Below are 22,568 nucleotides of genomic sequence, written 5' to 3'. Positions count from 1 at the left end.
TAATTAACTATACTTACGATTATACTTGTTAATATTACAGACACAGAATTTGAGAGGAAACCCGCTGTCACCACTACATGGGCTACTCTTCCGATTAGCAGCAAGGGATCTTTTATTTGCGCTTCCCACAGGCAGGATAGCACAAACCATGGCCTTTGTTGAACCAGTTATGGATCACTGGTCGGTGCAAGTGGTTTACACCTACCCATTGAGCCTTGCGGAGCACTCACTCAGGGTTTGGAGTTGGTATCTGGATTAAAAATCCCATGCCTCGACTGGGATCCGAAACCAGTACCTACCAGCCTGTAGACCGATGGCCTACCACGACGCCACCGATGCCGGTAACAACGACATAAGAGTGCAATTCTCAAATCGCATAAAGGAAATGCAGGAATCCCATAACAGATCTATAGAAAACTTACAACTTGACAATATCCAAATAAAAAAGGTCAATGAAACGCTAGAAAGAAAACTTGGAACAACTTGAAAAGAAAAACAGAGCCCTATCTGCCAGTTTACAATTACATGCAGTAAATGTGGAGTTACTCCAAACTTCACAGAAGTCAACAACGGATACTTTGGTAGAAATTAAAGAGGGACAGTTTGAGGACAGATCAAATGTGCCACAGACATCGGCTGATAAAGGAAACTGTTCTATGTCATGCATAACTGAAATAAAACAATCCCACTAACAACACAGACAAACAATCAAGTACAGAAGATGACCAATTTATTCAGGTGAAAAAGAAACAGCAAAATGTAAAGACCATTCACAAGACCAAACTTCAAACGTAAGGTAAATATGAGAACATTAGACAGTCAGCACCCCAGCACGCAACACATACATCAGTGATGAAGTAACATCACTTTTCCTAGGTGATTCGATTCTGCGTTTTATTGGTCAACACATTCCAAAAAATACGTCAAAGGTGTTGTTTTACCCAGGACCTGGAGTGACCAAACTCATGGAACAAGTCAAGAACTTGCCTCAAACACAACTAGGAAGAAAGTCATTGTTCACCTTGGAGTAAATTACTGCAATACCCCTCCAGATTACGCTTTTGAAGTAAGTGAATACAAACAGTTGTTTAATGAATGTAAAAGTAAATTTCCAAATGCAGCCATTTACTTTTCACTCATCTTGCCTTCCTTAACTCGAGGCCAAATCCACAAAGCCATCAACAGCGCAAATGAGAAGATAAGAAAATTAGCTCACTCATTAAATGTGAAAGTAATTGACCACTCAGCTCTGTTTGTTACAGTGAATGTACCCCCGAAAAGAACATGTATCACGACGAAGTCCACCCCAGTAAATATAAATCTCGTGTTCTTGCCAACTCATTCCAGGAGTCTGTTAGTCTTACAATTAAACAAAACAAAGACAGATCAAGTCGTAATACTAACATCCACCCACAGGAACATTCTAGGGAGCACAGGTACACCCACCAAGATTTCCCATCACTGCCAAACAATAGCAACAGGTATCCCCACAGAAAAACCGATCACGCCGAGATAAACCAGCACCATCACAAAGAAAATACTATGGTGCATTCCAGTGAACGGATGAATGGACAACAGATGACAAACACTTATAATGCCAACATTTTCTCCACACCAAATGATGGATAAGCAGTCAACAGGCATTAAACAACTACCATGTACAGTCTACCCAGCGAGCGCTACTAGCAGGATGCCATTCACTGATCATCAGAGTGCCCAATGTTTACTCCAACATCTGAACAATCTATTCCGATATTCATGTGCATAAATGTGTGCAAAATGTGAAGTGTATGTGAGAGATGTGAAGTAGGGGGTTACATAGCCAATGTACCAGCATTCCGGAAGGTTGAATTTGATTAATGTTAACATCAAATTCGCAATTTAATATTTCATTTTTGAATATACAAGGTAAATCCAACTTAAAACTTGATGAATTTAATAAGTGTTTTAAAAACTTTCATGTTATTGGTCTCTCTGAGACATGGTTAGGAAACAAGAGTGACTTCAATTTTACAGGATATTATTCCATTTCCAATCCACCCAAATAGTTTGTGCAAGCATCCCGTGGTGGATTGGCTTTCTTTTTTAAAAAATGTAAAACTGGTTTAAAGCCTTTTGTTTCTTTTGTAGCATGTAGTGAATTTACATTATGGATTAGAATTAGTAAAACGTTTTTATCGGTTGACAAAGATATATTTGTCTGCACTACTTATGTACCACCTGAAAATTCAACATACTGGAAAAATTTAACAACCGATCCCTTTAATGTCATAAGCAATGAAGTGTTAAAATATTCGCTGCATGGATCGATAATAATTAGCAGAGACTTTAACGCTAGAACTGCTACCGAGTGTGGGTGTGTGAATAGTGATGGATTTAATTTTCTTGAAAATATGCATGTATTGTCAGATATTTTTACCACCATAGAGACAAAAGGAAATAGCTGAGATAACATAACGAACAAATTTGGACAATCCCTAGTATCACTAGCAATTGCATCAAAATTAATTATTTTAAATGGTAGAACAGTTGGAGATCATTTGGGACAGTTTACATGCCACACATATAATGGTCAGAGTGTTGTAGACTATGTTGTTACATCTGAAGAACTCTACAGCCATGTGAAATATTTTAATATTAAACCACTTTCATGGATATCAGATCACTGTCAACTCTCCCTAGAATTTAATATATCAGTTAGAAACAAAAACTCACAGGAAAATCCCAAGAAATTCAGCCATAAATTCACGAAACGTAAACAAAGAAAATGGCACAATAATAGCATTTCACATGTATACTCAGCAGTAATGTCAGATGAAAACAAAGAGGCGCTGTATAGGTTATTTTGACACCACCACTTTGGATGTAGAAGCAAGCTGCCATGTCACCATGTCTGAATCCATAGTAAATGCCATAAATATATATGCTACCAAAAATCAGAATCTAAATAGATCTCTGAAGAAAAATCTTTGGTTTGACATAGAATGCAAAAATGCCAAATTGGCTAAGGAATCTAATTTCCAGACATTTAATGCTAATAACACACAAGAAACAAAGCAAAATGTATTTCTGTCCAAAAAGAAGTATAAGAGATTAACCCGTCATAAAAAAGGTCTGATAAAAGTGATTTTGTTTAAAACTTAGAAGTATACCTAAGAATGACACAAAAGCTTTATATCATACAATTAACAGTATCAAGGATAAAAAGAAATCCGAAATGGTCCCTGATCCTCATGAATTAGTAGACTACTTTGAAAAGATCTACCAAGATCCGACAATTAACTGTTGTCCTTCTAATGAGGTTGATTATACTAATCTGCAGGATAACCAAGTGATTAATTCACCAAAATCAGGCACTTTAAATTATAGCATGTATTGACGATATTAAGCTGAAAAAGGCACAGGGTGTAGACAATGTAAGTAATAAGCTTATCAAATGTCTCTTTGCATTAATACTAGACCATGTCATCAAACTTTTCATTGGTATCTTATCACTAGGCTACTTTCCTCCACAGTGGAGTTTCAATTCAATAATTGTCCCTTTGCACAAAAAAAGGTAACAAAACAGCCCCAAGTAATTATCGTGGAATCACTCTACGTAGTTGTATTGGTAAACTGTTTTGCAAAATAATAGATAAACGAATTGACTACCTACAACCAACCAACCAAATTGATATCTGTCAAGCTGGGTTCAGGCAAGGATTTAGAACAGATCACATATTTACACTAAAAATAAATATAAATGTAAAAAGAAAAAGGTTTATGCATGCTTTGTAGATCTCAAATGAGCATTCGATTCTGTGGCTAGAAGAAAATTGTTTAATAAAATTGCTCTTATTGGGGTTACAGGTAATGTTTTTAAAATATTCAAATCTTTATATGTTAATGTTACATATAGTGTTCAGACTAATAAAGATATATCACAACCATTCCAATCAAACATTGGTGTTCGTCAGGGCTGTATTTTATCTCCAACACTATTTATCATGTTCATTAATGACTTCCAAGAATATTTATGTACTTTTTGCAGATGATCTTTTACTTATATCAGAAACCCCGCATGGTCTACAACAGCTCATTGATCAACAAGATATATATTGTAATGACAACAATCTTACTATTTCATTTGTTTGTAAATACTCGGCCAACACTTGAAATGTTTTACGTTTAAAACTTTAAACAACTAACTTACGTCATACCTCAATATGACATCACTTATAAAAGTGTGATGTAACGTCACAATTGACAGCACACAAACCTTAATAATTTGTTATTTTAAGCCTCTGAATATGCGTTTATTACAATAACTAAGAGTCAATAAAACAGTTTAATTGGCAAATAATTATATGTTGTTACTTTGATAACTTCATTTAACAGAAAGATTAAATGTTATTAATTTAAATAAAACAAAAATTGTTATTTTTGATGGCCAAAGTACAAAAAATAAACTTACTTGCATCTCTTGGGTAATAAAGTACCAGTTGTAACAAAGTATACATATTTAGGGGTTGACTTTACTCAAAATGGAAATTAAAAAAAAAAGTTCCCTATCACTTTGGAGCAAAGGACTAGGTTGTTTTTACAAAATGCAAAAAGAATTTTCAAGTATTAACCTACCAGTAGACATTTCATGTCAGTTATTTAATTCTCTTGTTGAGCATGTCCTTTTATATGCCAGTGAGGTTTGGGGTGCCCAGTTCATATCATTAAAATCTTTGGAAACTTTCCTACCAGAGAGAGTGCTTTTAAAATTCTGTAAATCAACACTACAGGTTAACAGTCGTACCCATAACTGGGCCTCTAGAGCTAAGCTAGGTTTGTACCCACTCCTGTTGTCTGTGGTAAAAAGAATGTTAAATTTTTACTCCCATATGCAAACTACGGACAAAATTATTTTACAACATGCTTTCTCTGAATGCACAATCCTTGAAAAGAAAAATATTGGTTGGCTTCATAAACTATATTATTACATTGGCGAGTTGAACCAAAAATGAAGCACTGTCAATTATCCCATTCATCTTGTAAATATAATTAAAACTAAGTATCACAATATTTTAAAAGAAAATCTTACAGCTCCAGACAAAAGAGATGGATCTAGTAATAAGATGCGAACATACAAATTATATAAACACAATATTCAACTACACTGTATACATCCACAATACCATAAAGCTTTTACTAAATTACATCTCAGTGACCACACATTGAAAATAGAGAAAAAAAAGAAGCAATGTTTTATTTATCGACACACTCAACACATTTTAATTACGGTTATATGGTGTCAGACTTATGGTTAAGGACCACACAGATATTGAGAGAGAAAACCCGCTGTCACCACTTCATGGGCTACTATCCGATTAACAGCAAGGAATGTTTTATATGCACCATCCCACAGACAGGATAGCACATACCACAGCCTTTGGTATACCAGTCGTGGTGCACTGGCTGTGACGAGAAATAGCCCATTGGGCCCACCGACAGAGATCGATCCCAGCTTGACCGCGCATCGAACGAACGCTGTACCACTGAGCTATGTCCTGCCCCTGAAAATAGAGACTGGGTGCCATACAAAACCCTTCACCCCAGCGGAAGAACGTTTATGTGACCACTACAATGTAATTGAAGATGAATACTATCATATCACAATATGTAAGAAATATAATATTCAATGTGTCAAATTATATGCATATCTAACTTTCCATAATTACTATTTACAAGTATGAGTATGCAATAAAAATATATATATATTATGCAAAACCAAAATCCAGCCTGTGCTGGTGCAGTATGCAAATTTGTTCATGATTATACATGTATTGCCCATAATTAGTCCTTATTTAGTCATTAGAATAGTATGACATTTGTTTGCGTCTTGTTTATGCATATATTTTGCATCCAGTTCCGTATCTAGAAAGTCTATATGCAATAAAGTTTTATCTTTTATCTTATCTTTTTTGTAGGCTATACTAGAATAAAAACTTGCATAACTATACATAATCAGCACAGCTAAGTAACAGTATTCTTATAATAGTAAAGTTACATGTATTTTTAGTTTTATAGTGACATTATTTTATCATGTGTTTAGAGATCACATATTTGCAGTGCTAAATTATTGAAGTATTACTAGCTTAATGATAGTGTCTAAAGAGTGTTCATATGGTTTATTGAACTCCAATGGTTTTGCTCATGGATACCTATTACCTTCTCCTAGAAGTCCCGACTAATAAGATGTTTTGTTGTGTACTCGATTTGATAGCTGCGTCAGCTTGGGTACAGTGAACGACACATATATACTATTTACTTGATGATACTTCTGTTGAATATGTACCTATATAAATGTTTTATTTGTTTTTAATATTAGGACTATACCTTCAAGTTATACTAGATTTAATATCCTGTATTTATAGAACACGGGGATATGTGATCGTCAATGGAAACCCCAGCATTCTAACTCATACTCATTACCTCTATTATTAAAGTCCTTCAGATTCCAAACTGTGCCTTTGCTGATGAAAGTTATTTACGTTTGAAGAATCTCCCCCATTATTGGGGTGTTGTGAAACAAATCTATCCCCTCCCCCTTATATTCCAGGAAATCCTACTGCTCTATCCCTTTCAAGGAAACAAATCTATCCCCTCCCCCTTATATTCCAGGGAATCCTACTGCTCTATCCCTTTCAAGGAAACAAATCTATCCCCTCCCCCTTATATTCCAGGGAATCCTACTGCTCTATCCCTTTCAAGGAAACAAATCTATCCCCTCCCCCTTATATTCCAGGGAATCCTACTGCTCTATCCCTTTCAAGGAAACAAATCTATCCCCTCCCCCCTTATATTCCAGGGAATCCTACTGCTCTATCCCTTTCAAGGAAACAAATCTATCCCCTCCCCCTTATATTCCAGGGAATCCTACTGCTCTATCCCTTTCAAGGAAACAAATCTATCCCCTCCCCCTTATATTCCAGGGAATCCTACTGCTCTATCCCTTTCAAGGAAACAAATCTATCCCCTCCCCCTTATATTCCAGGGAATCCTACTGCTCTATCCCTTTCAAGGAAACAAATCTATCCCCTCCCCCTTATATTCCAGGGAATCCTACTGCTCTATCCCTTTCAAGGAAACAAATCTATCCCCTCCCCCTTATATTCCAGGGAATCCTACTGCTCTATCCCTTTCAAGGAAACAAATCTATCCCCTCCCCCTTATATTCCAGGGAATCCTACTGCTCTATCCCTTTCAAGGAAACAAATCTATCCCCTCCCCCTTATATTCCAGGGAATCCTACTGCTCTATCCCTTTCAAGGAAACAAATCTATCCCCTCCCCCTTATATTCCAGGGAATCCTACTGCTCTATCCCTTTCAAGGAAACAATATGGCACTTATAACTGCGATATTACATCTTTAGCCTACCTCTTTATTATATGTACTGCAGAAAAATGAGCAAAACACAAATATGTAGATGTATTATTAACTATTAACTATACATGTTATTACATGTATATCAATAAATGATAATAATGATTGTACTCTTAAATAAAGTAAATCAAAATGCTGTTACTCCCAACATGACAAGAATGAATGACTATAGCATTCATCTGTAATACCTAAATAATAAGATATCATTCAAAACGTCATGTACTTAAATAGGAAATAATATAACGGAACTGGTAAATTTTAAACATTAAAAACTAAAACATTGCACTGTATACTGTCTGTTTTTAGCCAAGTATAACTAATTAGCAGCACATTAGAATGTTGCTATTCCTGAGTTAATTATGCAAAAATGATGTGTGTGGTTGATTAACGTGTAGTCATTTATTACAAACAGATGTAAGAATAATGACATATGGCACTTAACAATGAACCTTTAAAATACAGCTTAGATGTAGAAATACTTGGGAATCCATTCACACTGCATATGGGTATGGGCTAGTCCTATGCAATGTCTGACATAATATTCAATGCAGTGGCCAAGAAAACACATGAGCAATGTTGTAGTGATCCGTATAGGCAAAGGATCCAGTGTTATGTAGTCATCCCTAGCTGCTCTGGCAAAATTGTTCGGTAGCCTTTTAAGCAGGTGGCTGTTATGTACAAGACATATTATAATGTATTGGATGATGTGACAGACTAGTAAGGTGTCCCCTGAAGACAGACAACTGGTTAATACAGGTTACTACAACAGCCAGTTTTGACAGAATATTAAGGTGGCCTGTTTGGACAGGTCAATGGTTAATCAGAGCTAGCTCTGGTTAAGCAGACAATTTTGTCAAATTATCTCAAAAAAGGCAAAATACAAATTATTACCAAATTTTTGTTTGCGAAATAAAAGTAAAATTTGCCAACTGTTCTTAAAATGTGTGAGTGGCAGAGCTAGGCCTGTTTAATAGAAGTGGATGCTTGATGCCGGGCTTGCTTGTACAACTTGCCAAATATCCACAACACGAAAACTGGAATTATTTCAGTAATTGTTCAGGAACGTTTGGTTCCATTTCATATAATAAATAATACATTGAATGAATGTCCATCATCTGGAGTTTTGTTCAGTGACTATTTCTTCCAGTTTGTGATGCATCAGTTTATTCATCGTATTTTCATATGCACTGAAAACATGAAGAAAAGGGTTATTGTCAAGGTTTGAATTATTAATTCCTCAATGACAAGATATGAACTCCTTTTTTATGTTACATACATGAACAAAATACATTTACAGTGGTCCATCTGTTAATTTATTTTTATTATAAAATAAATGAAATTTACTGTAAAACCCCCAACAAATCGTGTACATGACATTCAGCATTTTTATGTTTTACAAGTGACACCCCATTTCTAACATTATCTTACATTTCCAAAATTGGCTACCTATGAATCCTAGTAATAACTGAAATTAATTCTAAGACCCCAACTGTATAAACTTAAAAATGAAATTTACTGTTCTTACTGAAGATTCAGTTAGTGTATTATTACGGACATTTCCTGTGTATTAAATATTTCATATATTACAGTTAATTAAAAAAATTCTTTGTCTGGCAGTAATATTTTGTCCCAAAATATAAAAATCTTAACAGAATATGGCTGTAACACATCACACAATGCATATGATTTTGTAGCACTCACCTGCCCTTTCTTATAACTCTGTATTTACCCGGGACAGAGAGATCAACAACAGTGGAACCAAGTCTTTGTTTTTCTGTCTTTGGTAGTGTGCCACCATCGAAAATGAGATCTAGTTTAGGCCACAAGTGTTGAAATTCCTGTATGTAGGAGGAGGTAAATATATCAATACACTGAAGGTCACTAATGGCCTACTATGGTGGTAACTGTTAGGAAAACAGAATTTTAAATAGTTTCAGATTTACAATTTAGGATTCGAAATGTTTTAACAATGCACTGAACACATTTTATTTACGATTATATGGAGTCGGACACACAGATATTGAGAGAGGAAACCCACTTCATCGCTAGATGAGCTACTATTTTCTATTAGCAGCAAGGGATCTTTTATATGCACCATCCAACAAATAGGATAACACATACCATAGCCTTTGATATACCAGTCGTGATGCACTGACTGGAGCGAAAAATAGCCCAATGGGCCCACCGGCGGGATACAATTTAGGAAGGCTTTTATTGACAATGCCATTGAGGACTAAATTATCATCATTTTATTTGCCATTGTCAATTATTTGTTGAAAATTACAAATTTAAAGACAGCATAATTGTTTGTACTAAGAACATACATTCAGGGCTTGAACTTAATGAAGGCACCGATGGCAATTGCTGTCAATGATATAAATTGCCGTAGGTCTGGAGCATCACGATGTCGGTAAAGCTCCTCAATGTTGACAAAATATATATACCTGGTGTACAATATCTGCCAGTATTTAACATCTTAAATGTCTACATACAGCAAAATAACCTTTCAATCATGTTTAATTGTTGCAAAATTAACTTTTTTTTAAATCTGCCAGTCAGGCTCAAAACTGTCATCAGTGGGCCGTTTCACCCATGGCAATTCTTTTTAAAATTACTCTGGAAGACAAGTTCTTAAGTTCGAGCCCTGTACATTTAAATTCTATATGGTTATTATGTTTTGTTTATTTTTGGCAGTATTATTATTTACAAAGTGACAAATATTAATGTATCTACCTGTAGATCACAAATAAATATTAAGTATAAATGAGGAGGAAACCAAAGATACAACACCAAATATTTAAATGTAGTTGTACTGACAAATACAGGCCTTCAAGTTGATATTGTATAATGTTTTAACAGGTCAAATATTTGATAAATTACAACCAGTCCAAGTATTATACTATTAACGGTTGGTTGTAATTACAAATGCTATTTGAAGCTATTTTTATAAAGATATTGTAAAAAAAAAATGTTCATTTGGAAATTTAACCATGGTTATAACGATACTGCTCCCTGTTACTAGGTGGTGGCTATTAGCATGCCCATAGGAAGTGGGTGGTGGTGATGGTGATGGGGTTTACTTACACTATATAAATAAAGATTAAAATACGGTTTTGTCTCTCACCTAGAGCAAAATTTTACATCTTTGTGTGATGAAAGGCCACTACACCGACTTCTCGCTTACTAACCACTAACAACTGACCATTAACTCAACGTCCTGGACAACCGGAGTCTAGGTAGCTGAGGTGTGTCCAGGGCAGTGTTCTTGAATCTTAATTGAATACAAAAGTTTGTTTTGTTTAACAACACCACTAGAGCACATTAAGTAATTAATCATAGCCTACTGGATGTCAAACATTTGGTAATTACCGACATGTTGTCATCAGAGGAAACCCACTACATTTTTCCTAATGCAGCAAGGGATCTTTTATATGCACTTTCCCATCGGCAGGAAAGCACATACCATGGCCTTTGACCAGTTGTGATGCACTGGTTGGAATGAGAGAAAAAACTAATCAGTTGAATGGATCCACGGAGGTAGTTTGATCCTGCAATGCAAGCACCTGAAGCGAGCATGCAACTGACTGAGCTAAATCCTTCCCTTATGAAAGAATGAATGAATGTTTAACCCGAGCAACAAAATACACACAGACTATTGGGTGTCAACTAGTATAATTTCAATCACTATAATAATAATATATGAATGCACTGTATACCTGAATAGCTACTGTACTTGGAGTGGTGCTCAAGTTAGCACTGGTAAGAACCAGAGGCTCGTTGCATGACAAGGCACAAGCACGCACAAACGTGTGATCTGGAATACGGATACCAACAAGACTGACGCCGGGGTTTAGATCGGGATTTAGCTCCTCACCCCTTCTCAGCACCACGGTGACAGGACCCGGCAACAATTCAGACAGCAGACTCTCTGATATTGTCACTTTACTCCATCTAAAAATACATACACCCATCATTACACAATTTACTTAACGAAACACAAAATGTGAAACACATTTCAAAATTAGTTTACAAAATAACTGGGGTTTTTTACAATGTGAAATTGTGCTTGTCAAAAGTAGAAAGCAGAAAATTGCTTTTTTGCATTTTTGAAAATTTGTCAAATTTCTTGACAATTCCAGTATTAATTTGTTTTTCTTAGATTTCAGTTATTTTCCATACAACACATGTGTAGGGCCTACAGGGCTCGACCTTAGCGGTAACCTGGGGTGTTTTAGCTACTGATTTCTCACTTGGGCTACCAGATGTCTAAACACCGTAGTCCGCCGGTCTACTAGATTTGTTGGCACATCCAGTTACTACACAATCAACAAGACGCTTAAACTGTTTACTATAGCATATACTATATTATCATAAAGAACGAGAATAAAAATAAAATCTTTTGACTGAAATGCAAATATGTTACTGGCGAATATATATTTAGATTGGCAAAAGAAATTGAAGATTGTCAAATTTTTTGGCAAACAAAAATAGCAACCCAGGGCTAGCCCTGAAACACCTTGGGGTTTTTCTCTCTTTTAAAAACCTTTTGTATTAAAATTATGGGGATACTAATTTTTACAGAATGTTAAGGTCAAAGCCTGGCCTATGTGTACCTCCTCTAAGTACACTTGGTAGTTTACAAACTAAAACTAAGTGAAAATCACTGTAAAACTTATTTGTCTGTCTGTCTTCAGCTATGACAAAACCCTTTTGGCTAAATACACATGCAGGTGCAGATATTTCGGGGTGGTCGAGGGGTCTTCACTGATAATATACAACTTCCAGTTATGTACTTACATGATGACTCCCACTCCCCATACAAACTCCTGGATCCGCACCTGACACAAACAGTATTTACAAACATACAGTGATGTTGTATACAAGGTACCTACTTGTAGACATCTTGAATACGACCAACACAGACAGCAATTGGGTTGCTGAGGTCTCGATTCTTGATGTGGTATATCTGATTGACAGCTTCACTGTTCTGTGCTAGACCAGCAATACCATATATGGTGTCAGTGGGCAGGGCTATCACATTGCCTGCCTTCAAGCTGCTCACCGCTTCAGCCAACTTGGAAACAAAGCCTGTAATATGACATTTAAACTAGTTAGAAAAAGAGTGTTTCATTTATTAATACTGTATATGCAAAGTTTTGAAACTAATTTTTGTTCTAATCAGTGCCCCATGCCATATTTACATTTCAACTGATTTTCGTGTTTATATCCAATTAAGGTTCAACCACTGTCCTGGGCACACACCTCAGCTATCTGGGCTGTCTGTCCAGGACAGTGGGTTAGTTGTTAGTGGTTACTGAGAGAGAAGAGGGTGTAGTGGTCTTACACCTACCCACTGAGTCGTTAAAACTTGTTCTGGGTGGGAGCCATTACCGGGTTGCGAACCCTGTAACTACCAGCCTTATCATTATGTCCGATGGCTTAACCACGTGACGACACCATCCATGCCATAAAATATATCTACATATTAGCACTCTTGCTCCTTATCACTTCACTGAGATTAGTTCAAGGAGAATACTATATTAATTAGCTCCCCTTAGCATGTGAATTTATATATGTTTGATTTGCAAAAGTTCAAGAATGGTTGAAGTTTCTCAGTGAATTCAGACCACCCAGTTGAGCACTCCCATCATCATACAAAAATGTTTTTTGTAAATAATTTCAGTTTGGTATTTTGGAAATAACCAAATATTACTGTGTGAAATTTAGAAGGAAAAAAAAGTGACTCAAAAATAAATAATGTGTAGTAAATTCCATACAGCATGAAAAAAAGAAGCATTCCCTGTGGGAAGAACACCAATTTTGGGTTAGCCTATTTACCGCCCGGCATCGCCCAGAGACAAAACCAGAGCCTGGGTGTTAATGCCGCAGTGTACTTTGTTCATATTTGGCACAAAGATACACCTCGGAATGATGCATCTATATATGTTAAAAAAATAAATGTAGGAAAAATAATTTTTGACAAAATTGCATTTTTCATGTTCGGGCTGTACATAACGAAATCTGTATTCACTGCCCGAAGAAGAAAACATCAATTAATCAATTAAATATGGCATATACAATCATCGGATTTGGTATAGCAATACCTATCAGTGTCATGTATTTAAATATGTTAAAAAAAAAAAGAAGTGTACAAAACAAAAATAATTTTTAATATCGTTTTTCATCTTCGGGCGGTGTACGTCACGAAAACGTTCCTCACAGCCCGGAGACAAAACCAGAGCCCAGATGTTAATGCTGCGGTGTACATTGTTCATATTTGGCACAAAGATACACCTCGGGACCGGAGCCCGGGTGTTAATTAATATGTAGATAATATATAATTTTGGCACGAGCTTGTTCATGATTTTATATTGAGGGGTACCCGTACGTGGGGAGGGCACCCACACTGTCTTTGAGTCATGTATATAATTATAACCAACGAATATATATTTAGCAGGTAATGGAAGGGGGGTGGGGGTACTTTTCAAGACTTATACCGGGATCGTGGAGTTTATTTAAATATGGGGTGGGGTCGGGCGAATGTCTGTGGATCAAAATATATGTATTTGTGGACCCGGGCATATATCCATGAGAAAAGTTTGAATTATAGGCGTTCAAATACATTAGATGCCCTCTGAACAGTGTAACATGGAAAAGTTTGAATTATAGACGTTCAAATACATTCCATGCCCTCTGAACAGTGTAACATGGAAAAGTTTGAATTATAGGCGTTCCAATACATTTCATGCCCTCTGAACAGTGTAACATGGAAAAGTTTGAATTATAGACTTTCAAATACATTTCATGCCCTCGGAACAGTGTAACATGGAAAAGTTTGAATTATAGGCGTTCAAATACATTTCATGCCCTCTGAACAGTGTAACATGGAAAAGTTTGAATTATAGGCGTTCAAATACATTTCATGCCCTCGGAACAGTGTAACATGGAAAAGTGAGTGGTGTGCCATGACCTCTTGCTATAGGCATCTTTTATAATGCTGCTAATTCCCTCAATACAGGAGGTGTCCTTTTTAAATTTTGCAGCTGATAAAGTAATGTAATTTTGACGTATAATGCGTCATAGATATAAAAATAGAGCACCACTTCTTTCACCAGTGCCAGACAGTTATAATTTTAAAAATGTTTAACGATCCCTCTCCAAACCTCCCCCAAAGTAGCCTTGGCATTCCGCCTCAAGTCACTCCCCCCACCCAATGGATTTTCTGGATCCACCACCACTGTATGTGTTTTCCCAATCTACTTAAAATTAGCTCCACTATTACATGTGGATCTAAAAGCAGCCCGTTGGAGCTCATTTCCATGTCCACCAATCAAAACCTTACTTGCAGAATCATGCTAGTGATTTGAAATTTTTTTTTAAACATTCCGAATTATCCTGAGGGTATACAACATGTTTCGTGTGAATTACGAATGCCATAAAACATGTTTTATTTTATAAAATAAATACTTTGTAATGTAAAACTGAAGACTAATTTATTTTGGTTTTTTAATAAATAAATAATTTGTAATGTAAAATTGAAGACTGATAACCCATCTCGTATGTATTGGTATTGTTCGCTGTACTGGCCACTAAAATACTTGCCCGATATTTTTAGAATTTGTATGCTCCCAAATAACATTATAAAAGGCGAAGTGTGATTGGTCGATATTTAAATTATTATTTACACCTGGACATGGTAGTCTATGCAATGCTGTTTTATCTACTGGTAGACCAGTAGAACTAATTTTAATCAGATTGGTGTTTTCCTATCTGTGGGACAGTGCATGTAAAGTATCCCTTGCTACATTAGAAAAGATGTTGCAGGTTTCCTCTAATAACAATGAGTCAGAATTACCAAATGTTTGATATCCAAAATGATTCATTAATCGATGTGGTGTCGTTAAACAAAACAAAGCAAACAGTTCTCATTGTAAAATAATAAACACTATAACACTTTTGTCGTAAAACAAAACAAAGCAAACAGTTCTCATTGTAAAATAATAAACACTATAACACTTGTGTCGTTAAACAAAACAAAGCAAACAGTTCTCATTGTAAAATAATAAACAATATAACACTTTTGTCGTAAAACAAAAGAAACAAAAGTACCAATATTGAATTCTAATGTTTAATTATAACAGCTAACAGGCGAGTTTTGGCTTAATACAAAGACTTCCACACTGTGCAACTGTTTCTGGGAGTGTTATATATGGTCGACACATTTCCTCCCTTGGATATAGGGCAGTGGCGCAGGGTGTGTGCCTCGTCAGCGGTCGCGTGACAGTTTGGACAAACGTACTGTCATAGCACTGGGCACACCACCTTGCTGCGGTTGTCCCTCAACAAGTTTTGGGAGTTAAACACTCACGTCTCCCCGTTCCGTCTGCATAACACGCAATGACTCGGCACTGACTACTGACATGCTGTTGTTTCTTATTAAATATACTACATACCCAGCACAGTACGGTATGTAAACAGCTCATAAGGAATAAATATCCAAAGACAGAAAATTACCAATATTTGCAGACCTTCGTTTTTGAAAAACCCATGAGTGCTAAAACTCTACCTATAATAAATATATTTATTTAGGGGGACACAACGACTCGGTACAAATGAAATTCCATTAGTAGCAAGGGATATGTCATATCCACCATCCCAACTATCCTAATCATGTTTGTGGTACATAATGATGAAATTCAAGATGGATTCCTACATATGTTTAGCTGCACATTCATCAATCCATTGAACACTGAACAGGTATCTATAATTGTATGTATCTAATTATTTGAATTGTACATATTGTAATTAAAAAATAAAATTGTTTCCATCAGTGTGTGTCAAAAAACTGTCATAATTATATGTCTATAGTACTGCTGAATTTTTTTGAATAACTCCAATCCTGAAAGGGAAAAGATGGCAGACTACACTAGAATGAACCAACATCAAATTAGAAGAAAATGTTACTGGTTTATTGGTTCATTTTTTAAACATGTCTACATTTACTTCATAAATTTCAGCATTTTGGTGAGTAAGATTTTTCCACTAGCCTAAGCGTATTGAGGTGTGTGATTTTTCACTCGCCATGGTTTCTCCAAAGCCAAGGACTGATATATATAGATAATAATAAGAAAGAAAGAAAGAAAGAAAGAAAGAAAGAAAGAAAGAAAAGAAAAAAAAAAAGGAAGGAAGGAAGGAAGGAAGGAAGGAAGGAAGGAAGGAAGGAAGGAAAGAAAGAAAAGAAACAAAGAAAGAAAGAAAAGAAAGAAAGAATTAATTTTAAAATGCATGCAAACCTTGAACTTGTGGATGGAATACCAACAGGTACTAGGTCCCTTGTTGCAGGGTCTAATTCTACCCTCTGTCTCCTCGTTCTACAGTACTGCTTCTATCAGTGTTCCGACACTTTGGAAATACAACATTAGCCAAGTTAAAATTATCACTCCAAAGGTTGTAATCTGCCATTTTAATATTATTACAGTAGCTCTTTCTCATTAATAGATTCCGATTCCGATTAAATGGGTATGCTTTTTGGGTATATCTTATTTTGGTTCAGTTCATGACAGATGAAGTGTGTGTGTGTGGTAAAAAAATTAACATTTTGCTTCATAACTTTCATTAAATGTAATTATAATTTGATCATTTATTATTTAGTTATAATTATTTATTAATATAAAAAGAGTTGAACATATATTTGCTAGAGGTGAAATGGTAGAAATACCCTTCCGTCAATTCAGAAAGGAATCGCCCATTTGTGCCTGGACTCCAGAAGACTGTATATTGAGGTGGAACAAGTTTATAACTATAGTTATATGTCTTTTCAGTATAACAAGTAAATGATTTATTAAAATGCTTTAATTAGACTTTCACTAACATTGATAATAAACAGACAATATAAATCTGTAAAAATATTATTATTTTCTTCCAGAAGCGCCCGCTTTACATTCGACAATATTAGCGTTGGCCCGCCTAGATTTTTGCCGTGAATGCTATCAATCGGTTGAGTTCTTAGTGTGGCTATTCCCGGCGAAAAACACAGCGTACCCGCTATATAATTTTAGTTGGTTAGTGTTTTATTACTATCATATTATGGTCGAGTTCCAGTTTGATCTAATAATTTATTTCGCTATTTATTTATTTAGTGAATGTTTTCGCAACTTTAGTTTTATTCATTTAGTCTGGTAGGGTTTGCATGCGACTTTCTTTACAAGCGCAACTGTCAACTTGCCATCTGTTGATTGCACCTGGTCAGCTTTTTGGGGGGGGGGGGGGGGACGAAATCCATTAATTTTTTTAAGGCTTTCTGTTTTCTTCCTCTGTTTTTGAAGACCAGATTATGTTTTTGACAGTGAATTTGGTGGCACATTCTGCTAACTGATACCTGCCTTGGCCGTGGATAGCACGTCTCACCTCTTTTGTCTGAAGTTGTACTATCTTGTAGAATATCTTGAAAAGATCTGAAATTTTCTTAATTTTCCAGTCTTTTTTTAGCTTAACAATGTGATTCATCGACTCAGTTATTATTCTTCCAGTTCAGTGGAATACAATCATATTCGTTTTTTAACATTCATTAACACCCGGTCGAGGTATTTTTTACACTTAGGGACAAGTGTTTCTATCCTTCTCTTGAGATCGGTCATTTTAATGTCGAATACTTGTTCATTTAACGAATTAGTGAGCCCACATTTGCCAAAGATATTGGAGCAGAATTCATTCTGAAACTGACATAGAAATTCCATGCTCACTAAAATGTTGCCGAACATTTTCATCAACATGCCTCTGACAAAGTATGTGTTTGCTAGAAGGAAAGTTTGCTTCAATAGCATTTATTAAAGCCTTTTATTCATCGGTTCCCATAGCAACATACTTGCCAGTTATTTCAAACGGCGTGTTGTTGACATTCCCTTTTTCGCGCAACACGGTTCTTATTTGGCTCAGAAAATAGTTATATGTAGTTTCAGAGCCATCGTATTGAAGGAATGCTGGACCTAACATTATCGACGATGTCGATCTATCGCTGCCAACAAGTTTTTTATTTTGGTACACCATCATGGTCGCGAAACATTTCGACAGATTAAATGTATGGTCTATTCCAATAACACTTCTAAACGGCGAGTCTACCATGCAACATGATTTTAAGATAGCAAGCTGTTCATCGGTGTATAAAATTACACTTGGTGGCTTCTTATTGTCTGATACTATCACTAACCGGACATACTCGTCATTTGCTTAAAGTCGATTTAACATAATCTGCATTTCATCAGCCAGATTGTTTCTGTGTGATCCCGGTGGACGACTTTCTCTCAAGATTCTATCACGCACATTTTTAATTTGTTTTAAGTCACGCGGTACATCAATTGACTTGTCTAGTCCCATGACATCCAAAACCTCGCTGGGTTTCATGTGTTTAACTTTTTCGGCCACTTGTTCTCTAACGGCGGCGGTAGATCGCACATACTCGCGAGCAGATAGCCGGGCACTACCATGTAATGGATTGTAATCTGAAAACGTTCCAATGTACTCCCATAAAGCTACATGTTTTTGAGCAATGTCCATTTCCGAGGTGTATCTGTGTGCCAAATATGAACAATGTACCCCGCGGCATTAACACCCGGGCTCTGGTTTTGTCTCCGGGCTGTGAGGAACGTTTTCGTGACGTACACTGCCCGAAGATGAAAAACGTTATTAAAAATTAGTTTCGTTTTGTACACTTATGTTGTTGTTTTTACATATTTAGATACATGACACCGATAGGTATTGCTATACCAAATCCCATGATTGTATATGCCATATTTAATTGATTGATTGATATAGATGTTTCCTTCTTCGGGCGGTGAATACAGATTTTGTTATGTACAGCCCGAACATGAAAAATGCAATTTTGTCAAAAAATATTTTCCCTATATTTATTTTTTTAACATATATAGATGCACCATCCCGAGGTGTATCTTTGTGCCAAATATGAACAATGTACACCGCAGAATTAACACCCAGGCTCTGGTTTTGTCTCTGGGCGATGCCCGGGGTTCCAGGCTACCGGGCGGTAAATAGACTGACCGCCAATTTTCCCACACCCATCCCCATAGCCCGAGTACTCTGACTGGAAGAGAGCTAGACGGACATTTGGACATAAATACACTCTCATTACAGTGAGAGACCAAGCTATGTATTTTTTTGGCAATTCCCGACAACCAAAAAGTTGGCAAAGATTTCCGCTCTAATACCACAACAATCCTATGTTTGACGTGAAATACATTTACATCAATCATTTTCGAGTTGATTGATTAAAAGAAATTCAGATATTAATCACTAATACACACACTACAGAAAGAAACCCGACAGCACCCACATTCAGCTAAGCTTCGGCAAACTCCGGACAGCAGAATTCTAAGTTCGCCGACCTATATCGTGACGATGCGTGACATGATCGCCCACTCAGCCATTCCGTCTTCCAGGGGCCGTCTCAAAACGACAAGTGCCCGACAATCACCAAAAAAAGTTTGTTTTCTGTAACGACACCACTACAGCACATTGATTCATTAATCATCGGCTATTGTATGTCAAATATTTCGTAATTTTATCACTGTGTTAGAGAGGAAACCATTAGCCAACTCTTCCATGTTGTAACGTCGCTTGGTATGAGACGGACCCTGTATCTGTTGCACAAGGCGGAATCGCCCAGTGGCAGTGGGCGATCACGTGATCTACGTCACGAAATAGATCACCGAGCTTTGTAATTCTTGCGACGGAGTGTAGCTGAATGTGGGTGCTGTCGGATTTCTTTCTGTAGTATGTGTATTAGTGATTAATATGTGGATTTTGTTTAATCAGTTAACTCGAAAATGATTGATGTAAAGTAGTTCATAAAAATAAACTCAAATGTAAATGCACATTACTGAGTTTATAAGGCCGACGACATTTTCCATTCGCAAACACAGAGCCGTTCTGAGCAATTTTGCTCGGAACGGAATTGTGGTCAAAATAGCGACTACCACCATCTTTTCCCACTCTAATCGTGTAGTGTGATCTTTTTCGAGCATATGCAGACTAAGAAATACATACTTTGAAACAATCTTCACTTTGAATTAAAGGAAAAACGACCGACTGTACGACTTGGGTTTAGAACGCGTGGTGCATTATGGGAGGAAAATGAAACTCGGAACAATCTTGTATGTGAAAAAGGATCGGTGAAATCATTTCTCGTTCCATAATGAATAAAACAAAAACCATAAAACTAAAAATTAATTAAAGTTAATTAAAATAACTTAAAAAGTAGAAATAAATTAAAGTTAATAAAATAAAATAAAATAAAAGAAATGAAATTAAAGTTAATAAAATAAAATAACATTTATTAATTAATAGAAATGAAATAAAAATTAATTATTTAAAGTTAATAAAATAACTTAAAAGTAAAAATAAATTAAAGTTAATAAAATAAAATAAAAGAAATTAAAGTTAATAAAGTAAAATAAAATAACATTTATTAATTAATAGTGTGTTCTATTAATTAATAAATGTTAATTTTTATTTTACTTTATTAACTTTAATTTCTTTTCTTAGTTTATTTTACTTTATTAACTTTAATTTCAATAAAGTAAAATAAAATAACATTTATTAATTAATAGTGTGTTCTATTAATTAATAAATGTTATTTTATTTTACTTTATTAACTTTAATTTCTTTTCTTATTTTCTTTTACTTTATTAACTTTAATTTATTTCTACTTTTTAAGTTATTTTATTAACTTTAATTAATTTTTAGTTTTATGGTGGTAGTCGCTATTTCGACCACAATTCCGTGCTCTGTGTTTGCGAATGGAAAATGTTGTCGGCCTTATAAACTCAGTAATGTGCATTTACATTCGAGTTTATTTTTATGAACTAGATGTAAAGGTATTTGACGTCAAACATAGGATTGTTGTGGTATTAGAGCGGAAATCTTTGCCAACTTTTTGGTTGTCGGGAATTGCCAAAAAATACATAGCTTGGTCTCTGACTGTAAATTGTAATGAGAACGTATTTATGTCCAAATATCCGTCTAGCTCTCTTACAGTCAGAGTACTGGGCTACCATCCCCACTAAAAAAGTAAAGTTTGTTTTATTTAACGACGCCACTAGAGCACATTGATTTTTAATCTTATCATCGGCTATTGGACGTCAAACATATGGTCATTCTGACACTGTTTTTAGAGGAAACCCGCTGTCGCCACATAGGCTACTCTTCTTTACGACAGGCAGCAAGGGATCTTTTATTTGCGCTTCCCACAGGCAGGATAGCACAAACCATGGCCTTTGTTGAACCAGTTATGGATCACTGGTCGGTGCAAGTGGTTTACACCTACCCATTGAGTCTTGTGGAGCACTCACTCAGGGTTTGGAGTCGGTATCTGGATTGAAAATCCCATGCCTCGACTGGGATCCGAACCCAGTACCTACCAGCCTGTAGACCGATGGCCTGCCACGACGCCACCGAGGCCGGTACCATCCCCACTAAATGCCATCCCCACTAAATGCCAGTATTTCAGACAGTTGATAAAACGATTTGGTGACCATTTGTTTGTGGAACATTGACAGTTTTCAAAACACAGTACGTTCAAGACATTATGACATATCGCCACATATAACCAAGATATGACTAGAGCAAACTCGAGCTAACTGCTGACATACCATCACTCCTTGGTTCGTTAACGTCAACACATTCTGGATGAAGTGAAATTATTCTCCCACGATTCATCTTGGCAGCGACCGAAAATGGAAATGAATATTTTGAGATGACAGTAAAATTAGAAAATTGTTTACAAACAACATGCCACTTCATTGACCTCACTATTTAAGTAATCACATGTTACTAACAGATTTTATATTTCCTCACGTTGCATCACGCTGGGCGCAGACATGTTTAAATGAAAACGAGGTTCATTCCAGGTATGAAAACTGGAATGCGCTGTGGAAACATTAGGCCTAAATAATAATTATGGTTTGACTATCCTAATCACAAAGTCATTCAGTAATATATTAATATTAAAGTGTTAATCAATATTTTATTTTTTAAATTTATTTTTGATATATCGTTTTTCAGTGTTTCATATTTTCTTTATTTTTTATGTTCCAAAACCATAAAATAATCAGTTACGTTATTTCGTTCATCAATGCAGTTT

General features: G+C 35.8%; 1 protein-coding gene across 1 annotated transcript; it reads right to left on the bottom strand.

Annotated features, from left to right (window-relative positions):
- Positions 1 to 6,843: 6,843 nt before the first annotated feature.
- LOC121372190 (yrdC domain-containing protein, mitochondrial-like) lies at positions 6,844 to 22,288 on the bottom strand. Its single transcript, XM_041498473.1, has 5 exons — positions 22,078 to 22,288; positions 12,307 to 12,502; positions 11,131 to 11,365; positions 9,116 to 9,252; positions 6,844 to 8,601 (listed from the first exon to the last, which is right to left on the bottom strand). Exons 1-5 carry the CDS (start codon positions 22,226 to 22,228, stop codon positions 8,526 to 8,528), a joined length of 795 nt encoding a protein of 264 aa, XP_041354407.1. The 5' UTR covers positions 22,229 to 22,288; the 3' UTR covers positions 6,844 to 8,525.
- Between the last annotated feature and the right edge of the window lie 280 nt (positions 22,289 to 22,568).

Source organism: Gigantopelta aegis, chromosome 4 (genome assembly GCF_016097555.1).
Source record: "Gigantopelta aegis isolate Gae_Host chromosome 4, Gae_host_genome, whole genome shotgun sequence".
Classification (NCBI taxonomy): domain Eukaryota; kingdom Metazoa; phylum Mollusca; class Gastropoda; order Neomphalida; family Peltospiridae; genus Gigantopelta; species Gigantopelta aegis.
This window is presented reverse-complemented; position numbering and strand designations above follow the sequence as displayed.

Excerpts from the sequence above, each read along its gene's own strand:
- LOC121372190 (XM_041498473.1), bottom strand. The coding sequence starts at position 22,228 with ATGAAGTGGCATGTTGTTTGTAAACAATTTTCTAATTTTACTGTCATC. Across the intron at positions 12,503-22,077 it reads TAACGAACCAAGGAGTGATG|GCTTTGTTTCCAAGTTGGCT; the intron begins GTATGTCAGCAG and ends GTCATATTACAG. Across the intron at positions 11,366-12,306 it reads CGTATTCAAGATGTCTACAA|ATGGAGTAAAGTGACAATAT; the intron begins GTAGGTACCTTG and ends ATGTATTTTTAG.